At 37.2% G+C, this 13,770-nt stretch overlaps 1 protein-coding gene across 1 annotated transcript in view; it reads left to right on the forward strand.

The window, feature by feature from the left end:
* DSCAM (DS cell adhesion molecule) overlaps nucleotides 1-13,770 on the forward strand; it is a 741,375-nt gene that overhangs the window by 438,082 nt on the left and 289,523 nt on the right. Inside the window, exons 9-10 of the mRNA XM_061192687.1 lie at nucleotides 5,286-5,582; nucleotides 6,333-6,608. Of these exons, the coding sequence (XP_061048670.1) occupies nucleotides 5,286-5,582; nucleotides 6,333-6,608 (573 nt within the window). The remainder of the gene's footprint in view (nucleotides 1-5,285; nucleotides 5,583-6,332; nucleotides 6,609-13,770) is intronic.

Consider the following 13,770-nt stretch of genomic DNA (forward strand, 5'->3'; position numbering starts at 1 on the left):
GTCAGTTTCCATTTGGGACAAGAAGCTTCACTTTATTTTTTCTCGTCTGAAAGATGGTAATGCTAATGTCGCCAAAGAGAGCAGAAATGGAATTACAAATGCATAGCCAGTAACTGCCTTAAAATGGTGTCTAACTAGCATCCTTGTTACGACGTAACCTCCTGTAACAGCTATGGATTAACATGGATTATAAAAACTCACAATACCGTGAACTAAGAATGGCCATTGACAGAATGTAGAATCTTGGAATATTTCCTATGAGGACAAAGAAACTGGAATGGAAGTTTAAAGAAACTGGAATCTAATAATTATAGGTTCAAGATCAGACCAGAACACCTGGAAAATGGAATCATAAAGAAGAATAAGAACAAGTCCTATTCCTGGAAATGATGGAGTAGCAGGTATCAGACTAACCTGCAAGAAGATGAAAATTTTGAACTTTGGGAAAAGCAAAACTGTTTGCAGACACCACTGGGGAAACACCCAAAAGCAGGCAGAAAGAATTTCACCCTTGAAAGTAGGGGAAAATATTAGGTGATTTCTATACTAATACCACATTTCCCCCGAGGATATTTTCCAGTGCTGGTGAGATGGGAAGGTGGGGAACCTAGAACACAAAAAGAAATGCAAAAACTACAGTCTTAATGAGATTGAAATGAATTTTTTTAACTTATTCTTTTCAACATTTAAGAAAACTATCAATATACATGTCTATATATATCAAAAATAGTCTTTAAAAGTTAAGGCAAAATAAAGATATTTTCAATAAACAAAAGCTTGAAGAATGTTATGGCAGAAGACCTACCTGCACACCAAGAAATGGTAAATGAAGTCATTCAGGGTGAAGAAAATGACCTAAAATGGAAAGTCAGATCTATAGCATGAGAGTATGAGAAATGACAAATATGTTAGTAAACATTTAGCAAAATTGTTTTCTCTCTTTTAATTTCTTTAAACAGCAATTCACAAATTAAACAACTACACAATTACAATATTGTGTTATAGAGTTTATAACATAAATAGATAGAATAACAACGGACAGAATATAAATTAAATTCTTTGCAATCATTTGTTGCAAAGTTCCTCCATTTCACATGAAGAATGATAATTTTAACTTTTAGTAGATGTGATTAAAATTATATGTACATATACATATGTATAAATTTGCATGTACACATTAATGTTAACATATGTATAAATATGAAAATGGAAAGGCAAATATGGAATGAGAGAAAATATTTAACACAGATGTATATAATGTATACTATATATATACATATGTCTGACAAACATTATATGTAATTTATGAGATATCTGACATATACACATGTAAAAGTAAACTTGTACTGACTTGTATATGTGTATGTATATACCTTGTATCCAGTATATATGTATATATTATATATATACTTGTATTCAGTAAACATAAAGAACTCCTACAAGTCAATAACAAAGGCAAATAGTCTAACACAAAAATGGAAAAAAGATTTGAGCAGACATTTTAAGAAAGGAAATACACAAATGGCCAATAGGGACAGGAAAACAGCATCACTTCCATGGTATTTGTCAAAAACGCAAAACTTGTATCTAATCACTAGGAAATATCAAACTGAATTTGAGCAACTGGCTACAAAGTAACTTCAAACATGTCAAAGTCAAGAAACGCAACAGAGACTGAGGAATGTTGCATATTAAAAGAGACTAAAGACAGATTCTAGGTCCATCCACCTCACTACAAATAACTCAATTTCGTTTCTTTTTATGGCTGAGTAATATTCCATTGTATATATGTGCCACATCTTCTTTATCCATTCATCTGTCGATGGACACTTAGGTTGCTTCCACGTCCTGGCTATTGTAAATAGTGCTGCAATGAACATTGTGGTACATGTCTTTTTGAATTATGGCTTTCTCAGGGTGAGGGCAGGAATAAAGGCATAGACATAGAGAATGGACTTGAGGACATGGCGAGGAGGGGGAAGCTGGGGTGAAGTGAGAGTAGCATCAACATATACATACTACCAAATGTAAAATAGTTAGCTAATGGTAAGTAGCAGCATAGCACAGGGAGATCAACTCAGTGCTTTGCGAACACCTAGAGGGGTGGGATAGGGAGGGCAGGAGGGAGCCGCAAGAGGCAGGGGATATGGTGATATATGTATACATATGGCTGATTCACTTTGTTGTACAACAGAAACTAACACAGTATTGTGAAGCAATTATACTCCAATAAAGATCTATTAAAAAAAAAAGAGAGAGAGACTAAGGAACCACCACAAATAAATGTAAGGTGTGAAACTGATAGAACTTGGGAAAATAGCTGTAAGGGACGTTATTGGTCAATCGGCAGACTTTGCATTAGATAACAGTACGGTTCCAAAGTTACATTTCCTAATTTTGCTGACTGTTCCGTGGTTATGACAGGTTACATGAGTGTGTAAAGAGGGCACACTCAAACATGGGTTTGAAGCCAAGAACAGGCAACAGTAATGCATGGTGATAGAAATCAGAACGTGATCAGCTGTGGTGGGTGAAGATTGATTGAAAGAACCCCTAGCAACTTTGTGGGGTGATGGAAATGGTTTTTATCTTGATCGTTTTGTGGTTACGCAGGTATATATATTTAACAAAATTCGTTCTGTTTGTACGCTGAAGATCTATACATTTAACTGTAAGTAAATTTTATCTAAAAAAAGGTGTAACTGAAGAAAACTTTCCTAAATAGATTAAAAAAAAAGACTTGAGATTTCAGTGCTTAGTGTAAAAATCAGTGAAAAGAAATTCACAGCTAGACACATCCTGACAAATAGGTTGAATTGTAAGGTCAAATAAAATAACATGAACATTCCCAGGCACCAGCAACTGGTTATGTACAAAGAGTAAGGATCAGCATCACATGTAACTTCTCTGTAAATTAAATGTAGAGCATGTTGAAGTCATGTCTGCAGTGTTCTGCGGGCAAAAGCGCAGGTTCTTTATTTTAATATTATGAAGTTACTTTTGTCGTCTTTGAGAGTAAAAGAAAGATGCTTGCAATCCAAGGACCTTGAAATATGCTACTTATGAATGCATCTGGGGAAAATAAAAAAAAAAACTTGAAGGCCTTCTCCAGCCTCAAAACATTGAGCTGGAATGAAGAAGTTAAGATTCAGGAATTTGCAAATGAAAAGATGGTAGAAGGCTCTAGGGAAGCAACCCAGCTCAGGCCACAGAAACAGGCTTCAGGGTTTCGTGGTGATGAATAACTCTTTCTTCAGGGATATTTGAAAATGTTAACACTTACCCTTCTGTGATGGAATTGCAAGATAGCTTCAGTTTTATTTCCAGTTTTTCTTTTGTTTATATATACTTTCAAATTTTTCAACAATGAATACATATAATTATTATAATTAAAATTAAACACTAAAAAAAAAAATCTGTTAATCATTATCTTTCACTATGGTTAAACCCTTGAAATTAGCACCCCCAAAATTTTTTTTTGATATCTCCTCCAGCAAGGTTTATTACCAGTCTCAGAAATCCTGTTGCATGTGACCACAATTATGTCAAAATGACCTATCTACGCCTAGAAAAAAAAAGCGTCACAATGTTGATTTATAGTGCCTGCGGCTGGTAGACCCACTGGTAACTTTTCCTTTTGACTTTCATACATTTTTCTCTCTTTCTTTTCTTTAAAGGAAGCCCATATATATATACATATATATGTGTATATATATATATATACATGTATATGTATGTGTATATATATATATATGCGTATATATATATATATACACATATATATGTATATATATATATAAAGAAACATGTATTTGTGATTACTACCATATAACATGAGGGAGATAGTCAATATATGTGATAGAAAAATAATGGAATATGAAAATTTGATCTTTGTCAAAAATAGTGGAAATTGCTATGGAAACTTTCCTTAAGATTAAGCTCCTTGTTTGTCTGGGACAGTCTTGAGTTGTGCCTGTTCTCCTGGTATCTGTTTTATTCTCAAAAGTATTCCAGGTTAGATGATAAATTAATGGCCAGCCTACTTAAGATACTTATGGAATCTAAAATATGACATAAATGAACTTATCTGTGAAACAGAAACAGACTCACAGACGTAGAGAACAGACTTGTGGTTGCCAAGGGGGAGGGGGGTGGGGGAGGATGTAGTGGGAGTTTGGGGTCAGCAGATGCCAACTATTATATAGAGAATGGGTAAACAATACGGTCCTACTATAGAGCACAGGGAACTATATTCAGTATCCTACGATAAACCATAATGGAAAAGAATATGAAAATGAACCTATATATGTGTATAACTGAATCACTTTGCCTACAGCAGAAATTAACTAAATTAATTAATTAATTAATTATAAATCAACTATACTTCAATAAAATAAATTTTAAAAAAAGAAAGAAAGAAAAGATACTTATGGAGATATTTAATAATACTGAAAGTGTCAAATTTATTTAGCTTCTACCATTATCAAGGCCTTCATGAAAATTCACATGCAGTTATTTGTCATTCAAACTATAAAACATGATTTCTTACGAGAAAATTATAAAGATGAGATAATCAGTCTCTTAGTTCCTTTTTCCTCTGAACAATTCCCCCGTTGAGGGACTTCCCTGGTGGTCCAGTGGTAAAGAATCCGCCTTCTAATGCAGGGGGACGTGAGTTTGATCCCTAGTAGGGGAACTAAGATCCCACATGCCGTGGGGCAACTAAGCTCGCGTGCCACAACTACTGAGCCCACGCGCCACAACTAGAGAGAAGCCCGCACACCGCAGTGAAAGATCCCACATGCCGCAACTAAGACCCGAAGCAGCCAAAAAATAAATAAATTTAAAAAAATAAATTAAAAACGATTCCCCAGTTGAGCAATCCCTGATTAACTTGGGGGAAGTAGAAAGCTAAAGCGACCATTGGAAGTGTGTGGATTTCCTCTATGTTTATAACTTTGGGTGGGGATATACCAGTTTTGAATTATAAACTTCTTGGGAGATGACATTTTTTACCATGAACATCTGAGTTGCATTATCATTCTTCTTGTTATGACTTCATCAAGAAATATATGAGAAAATTATTAAAGCTTGCTAATGCTGTGTTTACTTACTTGGAAAATGAAATTTTGTCCTGATTGGAACTTAGCTTTATCAATAAAACCAGACTTTTGAGTCGTGTCTGAGAAGCACTGCATCCACATCCTAATCATTAAATAGAAGTACTCGGAAGTTGTTTAATTATTTGTATGTGCCACTTCCTTCCGTGATTTGTCTTTCTGCAGATGGAACTCCCAAAATTATTTCTGCCTTTAGTGAAAAGGTGGTGAGTCCAGCAGAGCCTGTCTCCCTCATGTGCAACGTGAAGGGAACACCGTTGCCCACGATCACGTGGACCCTGGACGATGACCCCATCCTCAAGGGCGGCAGTCACCGCATCAGCCAGATGATCACGTCCGAGGGCAACGTGGTCAGCTACCTGAACATCTCCAGCTCTCAGGTCCGCGACGGGGGAGTCTACCGCTGCACTGCCAACAACTCGGCGGGAGTCGTCCTGTACCAGGCTCGAATAAACGTAAGAGGTGCTTGTCAAATCAGCTCCTCAAAAAACACGCATAACTCATTGTAGTGGAGAAGAAGGTTTCTGCATGCACCGAGAGCCGAGTCTTGGAATGCCAAAAACGGATTAACTGTCGCTTCCCATGTCCTACCCTCTGCTTCCTACTCAGGAATGGCAGTGATTGGGTTACTGTTGGAGATGGCGTTTTGGTTTCTTTAGTCAGCGTGTTCTCTTGTTTTATTCTTAGACTTGTCCACTGGAGCTTTCCTCTCCTGGTTTATGCTGTGCATGCTCTTTCCTTCCTCCTCTTCCGTTCTGCTGTGTCCATGGTAACCCTTCACGTACCTGGTATTTAACTGACATTCACAGTGCAACATGGCATAACCTCCATCTTCATAACCTAGTGTACAGAGAGGGTTAAACAACTGAATGGCTACCAGAGTTTTCACCAAAAGAGCATGACTGTTCAGTGCAGCTAGTTACCTTTTATTGATTAAATTGCCTTTTGTCCTATAATTCAAAACGTCTTAACAGAAGTAGTTGATAATTAAAGTATTTAGCGCTCACTCAATTCATTTGAAAGTAACGAAATTAAAAGGAAAAAAACCCTTCTTGGTAGAAAACGCCAAATGCAGAAAAAAATGTGCTTAACTGAAACAGATGTCCTTACATGAAACTGATCTACATTTTTAACTCAAGGAAAAGTGTACCCATTTCCACACAGAAGATGTACCCTTAAATTATTTTCAAGAGTTTCTCTGTGTCTCTCCAGGGCCTGCAAGCATTCGACCGATGAAAAATATCACAGCAATAGCAGGACGGGACACATACATTCACTGTCGTGTGATTGGCTATCCATATTACTCCATCAAATGGTACAAGAACTCTAACCTGCTTCCTTTTAACCACCGCCAAGTGGCATTTGAGAACAATGGCACGCTAAAACTCTCGGATGTGCAAAAGGAAGTTGACGAGGGGGAGTACACCTGCAACGTGCTGGTTCAACCCCAGCTCTCCACCAGCCAGAGCGTCCACGTGACGGTCAAAGGTAAGGCTGTCCCTCGGTCCCCACACAGCTCACCATTACTAAGCTCAACTGTTTCACCAGACCAACAATTAGGAGTGGGGTAATCTCAAAATCTGCATATTCAGAATAGGACAGTTACAAAGACTGAAGAATGATAAAGTACATTAGATGTTCTAATCTCTTTACCACTGCATCTTCACCAGACTGATGGTTGATACAGTCTTCTCTTCACATGAATTTTTGGCTTGGTTCTCCAGGGGATTTGTGTTTTTATAAAATCATAGAAAAAAGAAACGTATCATTGACTTGGTTATCTAGTTGTCTGACAGATTGTTTTAAAACACATAGCTTTGTTTTCCTAAAACCTCCTGAAAGTGAGTTCTTTTAGAAGCCAACTAGAAGAGATTTTCTGTAATGGATGAGGACTTCAAACAAAACAGATGAGCAGGTCAAAGCAACAACATAGGAATGCTATGTTTAAAGGACCCCACAGAAAATTTTCCTGCCTTTTCAATTATTCTTTACATCATGACATCATGACGTGGACTGTCATGGACTCTATAACCACCAGGATGAATTTTGGAGATCATGCAATTCAACCCCAGTCTCCTTGTCAGTAAAGACCTATAAAGTGACAGGACTCCCCCAGGGACATACAGCTTTGTAGTGCGGCAGACCCTTAGGGGAACCCATTTCTTCCATTTCCCAATCCAGTTTCCTCAAATGAACATAAAATGAAAATTTTCAGTTATGTAAATAATTGCAGGAAACAGGTCATGGAAATAGCTCTAATGCGCCATGAAGTAATACCAAAAATATGTGGAAACGGCCTCCTGCCCTGCTAAGCTGCCTGCCTGAGCTACACGGTTATCTCCCTAGGTACCAATAATTGTCTTTTAATGTCCTGGTTGCAAAGCTGCATAGGTTTTCCATGGTCTTCCCCAACCATCTTTTCTCACAAATCCTGTTAGTTTACCTGTTTAGGGACACCTATAAATACACACACACACACACATGCACACACACACAATGTATTGGATTATGTAGTATATGTTAGATAACATGTATTATGTATTACATATTACATACACCTGCACATAACTTTGAATTTTTTAAATAACCACATATCTTAAGAATTTTCGCAAATCATTAGAAATTCTTAGTAAGCCAGATTGGTCATAGCTGCGTAAAACTTCATTTTGTGATTGTATTTATTTCTTTAACTATGATGGATGGAATATCTACTCTATGCCCGGTAGGTCAATACCTCAGAAAATAAGTTCTACTTGATGACGAAGAATTTTCCCTAAAAGAAACCAACCCCAGGGATAAAAAGAAGGCAAGCAAAGACCATTGGTAGGGAGGGTGGGAGTGGGCGCCAGATGGAAGGAGGCTGTCAGGTGTGGCAATCAGATCAGAGAGGCAGAAAGCAGAATGCCCTCCAGATGCAAGATGATATTAAAACCAAAGAGATCTATAAAACTTACAACAGCCAAATGATCAGAGAGAGAGACGTGCCCAGCAGTCTCTAATGATAGCCTTCCAGATGACAGATTAGATGTCTCCATGGACCCTACCATATGAGACTATCACACACTAACAAAAATTTGATTAGAAAGACTTTAAACAATTCCCAAGAAGCTGGGAATACAAAACTTGCTAAAGAAATCTGTATTCCACTGCTGTGCATTCATTGTAAGTTAATTTTTTGTGCGCATGCCTGGGCAGAGGAGAGAGTATATACTTTTTGTTAATCGTTGCTTCAAAACATGCTTTCTTCTGTTTTAAGGAGCAGTGTCTAAACTAAATATAAATACAGTTGTTGGCTATTAATACTACAGTATATCCCACCTTACTTTTATTGAATTTTATCTTTTTGGGTAGACAAATGAAACTGCAGATACTGCCGGCTGAGTGGATAGGGTTAAGCCTGCTTAAACCTGTGTAGGGCTTCCCAGGTGAAAAATAATAAATTCTGGACTCCTATATGTCAACCTAGGGCATACTTTTTGGAGGGAGTCATATTCACGTGCATTGCACTCTAGCAAAGATATTTAGAGTAATTCGATTTAAGATACCACTTGCATTTCTTGCTTAAAATGACATCTAACTGTCAACATATAGTAACAGTTATACACCATTAACGATTTTAGCCTTTCCTCAGATGTCAGTAGAAAGTCATAACCATATTAACTTCTGAGCATTTAAATTTGAATTTTAAAATGTTTTGAAATGAAATATGTAAGTTAAATCACACTCCAGTGGTCAGGTTTGTAGCCCATCAAAGCTTTTAAAAAATTAATAACCTTTACTATTTTCAGTTATGATAAGGATTATGATAAAGGAGAGATAAGACATCAACTGAATTACAGGAAAAGACTGAAATTTTTGACTCTCCCTGTGGAGCAGGATTGGAAGACAGTCTTCCTTATTTTATTTCTATATATACAGCTCCATTACCTTTGCGGTTAGACTACACAGTGAATACTGTATTCAGATCATTTTAGAAGAGCAAATATGATACCTCAAATGTTGGCTTCATTTGGAAGTGGGCCCACTTGTTTCCATTAATAATGCTGCAAACTGTAAAACCAAACCATTTTTATCTTGTTTCCAGGAGGTTTTTCTTTAACACTAGAGTGGGGTGTGTGTGTGTGTGTGTGTGTGTGTGTAGATGACATTTGGAAACAATACTGTTTTTCAGTCTGTCTTTTTTGCTTCTTTTTTCCCCCTTCACTTATTTTGTATCATATGACTTGGGAAATTTAAAAAAACTCAAAGATTGATATAAATAACATTTTGATCGTTAGTTATGCCTGAAACTTAAGAAGTTCTAAAATATATTAACGAGAAGCGCAATTTTGCTGCCTTCAAACATGTAGGGAGAAATGAAAGTCAAAATCCCTTTTTTCACTTCATTTCAATTTAACAAGCAGTGTTACGTTTAACACAGTTCAAAGCTCTTCCTGCCTCATTTTAGGTGCCACATTGAACTTGAACAGTGCCCAGTTGAGTGTTCTAATTGCTGGGGACCAACACTGCCAGGAAAGTTAATTGGCTGCTAGATAAAAATGTCACCTTCTCTTTGTATTTATATAAAACTTTGTCGTTTACAAAACACTTTCATAATTGTAATCTTAATTAATACTCACAGTGACTCTGTAATGTAGATAAAGCTTCACCAGAGAAACAGAATAAGAGAGCAGGAGACCTGCTCGGGGTCGTCCAGTAATATATTCAGGACTCAAATACACATCTTTGCTTTCCAGTACCACCCCATAGTGTGTTTTTGAAAAGTAATTCACATTGAAATGGGAAGCCAGGATTGAAGTGAGGAGAAATTAACTCAAAGTACCTGGGAAGAAAGCTGTTTAAAAAATCAAGAAAGGAGATTATCTTAGAAGTAAGGGCATGAGCTATTGAGTGCCTAACGTAAGAGAGAGGGAGAATTAGTTAAATTGAAAAGAGGAAAAGGAAGGAATGGATTTGGTGAGTGAGCATGGGTAAGAACCAAAGAGGACTCCAGAAGTTCTAGTCTGGATGATGGAAAGTCCAAGAGTGGGAACCTAAAATAGTCATGGCTTGGGAACATCTTATGAATGGTAGGCTTAGTATCATGTGTCTGTGGACCACCATTCTGGATTCAGACCAGGGGAACTTTGATATAGGGATTTGGGGAGTGGGCTGAAAATAGTAGAGAGCAATGGTTGAAATTGTAACTTGGCAAGTGTGTCTAAGAAGCATCAAGCTTTTGGAATTGTATTTTATGAGTTTTTTAATGTTTGCCAGCTTGTTGTATTTTTTAGATTCCACGTATAAGTGATATCATAAGTATTTGTCTTTCTCTGTCTGACTTACTTCACTTAGCATAATGCCATCCAAGTCTATCCATGCTGCTGCAAATGGCAAAGTGTCATTCTTTTTTATGGCTGAGTAGTATTCCATTGTGTATATATATGTATATATATCACATCTGCCTTATCCATTCATCTGTTGATGGACACTTAGGTTGCTTCCTTGTCTTGACAATTGTAAATAACACTATGAACATTAGGGTGCATATATCTGTTTGAGTTAGTGTTTTTGTTTTTTTCAGATATATACCCAGGAGTGGAATTGCTGGGTCATATGGTGGTTCTATTTTTAGTTTTTTGAGAAAAAACTACAATAAACTAGTGAGTAAAATAAAAAAGAAACAGACTCATAGATATAGAGAACAAACTAGTGTTTACCAGTGGGGAGAGGGGAGGGGAGAGGGGTGATATAGGAGTAGGGGATTTTTAAAAAAGATTATTATGGGATTATATGAAATCATGTGTGTGAAACTTTTGAAAATTATAAAGCGCTATAAAATTTAAAGAATCGTTTATTCAATAAAAAAGTTAAAAACATTAATATTTGTCAATAATGAGACGAGATGGTGATGCTAGAAAGGAAATAAAAGCAGTCACAAAATTCACTCTTTCCTATTTCATTTCATTTTCTATATGTAGCCCTTCCCAGTTCTAATTCGAGACAGATTTGTATCGTGTCCTGCTGCAAACTGATGGAAGAGTTAGGTGTCGTTGACAGCGTTTCCGACTCATGGTAGTGACCCTTTGTGTCCTGCAGCCTAACTGACACGCTCTTCTGCACCATCTGGCAGAAGGGTCCTGCTCCCACTGCAGCTTTTGATCGTAGGGTGCATCTCACCTCGTCTGTCATCCTGGCGGTCTCACAGAGCTACTGTTGGTGCAGTTGGGGAAATGGACACCCTGTTAAAAATGGTGCTGAGAATGCGTCTGCTCTCCTCCACCTCTCAGTGAGCGGCCGGGAACGTAGTCTTCTAATGACATCATTCTTCAAGGGCTCCTGACAGCTGATGTCACTTGGCCCAGGCAGAGCTGCAGCTCTGTGCACGGAAACAACCTTGGCAGTGTCACCCACTCCCACTTTGTGACTGACGTTTGCTCATTTGCCCTTCCAGCCAGAGCACCATCAACCTCCAGCAGGTTCCAAACCCAACTCTGTCAGGGATGAAGAGTCTTCTTCTCTTTATCACTTTCACTTTCTTCCACTCTCCTCTCTCCAGCTACTGGAGTCATTTATAATACTGTTCATAGAAAACGTAACATTTCGAGGTTATTTTTCTCTTTTAGGTGCCTCATTATAGTTGAGCAATGTTTAATTTAAGGTCCTATTTGCTAGGGTCTTGTGTGACCATAAATTTTAGTCATTTGCAAAACTCTTGTATTGATTTTCAACAACTACTTAGAGAATGTGCAGTTTCTATTGTGAGTAATACGGGAGAAAATAAATCTGGGGGGGGAACATAAAGGCAATACGTTAAATGTGTAACACCTTCATGGTAATTTATGACTTCAAATGGGAATTTAAGTTCTCTTTGTTAATGTAATATCCTAATGTGGCAAACGAAGGCTGATTATGTGGGGAATTTTCACCATCCCTCCTTTGTAAACTACCAAAGACGCACTCCTGTTTAAATGTGCTTAAATGGCTGTAGTTTCTCACCTGACCTGAGGAGACGTGCTCTCACACTTCCACAGACGAGAAGTTCTTTCCTTTGGTTAGGATGTCAAAACTGAGCTCCAAACTCAGCTGGAGCACTTGCCTTCAAACAGGTTTGTCCTGGAGATAGATAGCTTTGTAATTTTTCTTCCAATCTGGAAAATGAAGCTGGTACCTTTCTTATTTTTTAATCTGTTTCTTGTTACATTTTAATTATTTATTTATTTTTAAAATTAATTTCTATTGGAGTATAGTTGCTTTACAATGTTGTGTTAGTTTCTGCTGTACAGCAAAGTGAATCAGCTATGCCTATACATATATTTTTTGGATTTCCTTCCCATTTAGGTCACCACAGTACATTGAGTAGAGTCGCTCATTAGTTATCTATTTTATACATAGTATCAGGAGTGTATATGTGTCAGTCCCAAACTCCCAATTCCTCCCACCACCCCCCTTCCCCATTGGTATGCATACATTTGTTCTCTATGTCTGTGTCTTTATTTCTGTTTTGCAAATAAGAGAGGGTGTGGAGAAAAGGGAACCCTCATGCACTGTTGGTAGGAATGTAAATTGATACGGCCACTATGGAGAACAGTATGGAGGTTCCTTAAAAAACTAAAAATAGAATTACCATATGACCCAGCAATCCCACTACTGGTACCTTTCTTTAAGGAAACACTATATTAATTTTCTTTTTTTTTTACAAATAACATCTCAAATTGGTTTCCTCTAAGTAGACAAAAAGAAAAAGAACATGTATTTGATTTGCTATGAAGTCAAAGAATGCAAATTTTTATTCAGTTAAAATTAAAAGTGTGGGAGAAAAAAGGTTTTGCAATACTTGTTATGCATGTTAGACACAGGGACTTCAAGAAGGAGAGAATTAAGTAGAGATGAGAAAGGAAGAAAACATGACAAGAAGATTACTCACACTTTCACTGCCTGACCCATAGTCAATCTCTCTGGAAATACACACACTTGTATGTGCACACAAACACACGCAGGGAACAAAAAACCTTTGGTAGTGCTTAAGTGATAATGCCCTGATAATATTTTAATCAGAAAAATTTAAACTCATTAAATATGGACTAGTACAGACACAAGTAATTGTCAAAATATGTAAGTTCAACAGAATTTGTAGTTTATGCACATGTAATATATGACAAATATTTATGTTATTACATTTATAAATATAAAGATATTACATTCACACATAAAGTATTTGTATGTGTTAAAATCATGTGTAAATATTTATGTGTATTATATTTAAATGTAGATGGACTTAAGTATATATAAAATATGCCTACATATGTGTAAATAGATGATACAAGGATAGAACCTTAGGGATAAACTTGGGGTTCATCTAGACCAGCATCCCATGTGATACTCAACCTGCCCTTCGACTGTACTCAGATTTTTCCGGACTGTCTGCACGGGGTCTCTGCAGTGCCCCCAGTGAGCTCTAAGCCCTTTTCTGATTCTGCTTGGCCATGATGATCAGACATTTCTTCCTCCTGTTGAATACAAATCTGTCTTCTCTAATTCTTCCTCTTCTTTCTGGTCCCATTGTTTCCTCTGGGGCAGCTCAGAGGAACTCTCCCCCTTCCCCATAGAAACTACCCAATGCGGGCAACGATGAGCCACTGCCTTCCTGACTCACCATCTTTAACATCCT

The sequence above is a fragment of the Eubalaena glacialis genome, chromosome 6, assembly GCF_028564815.1.
Source record: "Eubalaena glacialis isolate mEubGla1 chromosome 6, mEubGla1.1.hap2.+ XY, whole genome shotgun sequence".
Taxonomy (NCBI): Eukaryota; Metazoa; Chordata; class Mammalia; order Artiodactyla; family Balaenidae; genus Eubalaena; species Eubalaena glacialis.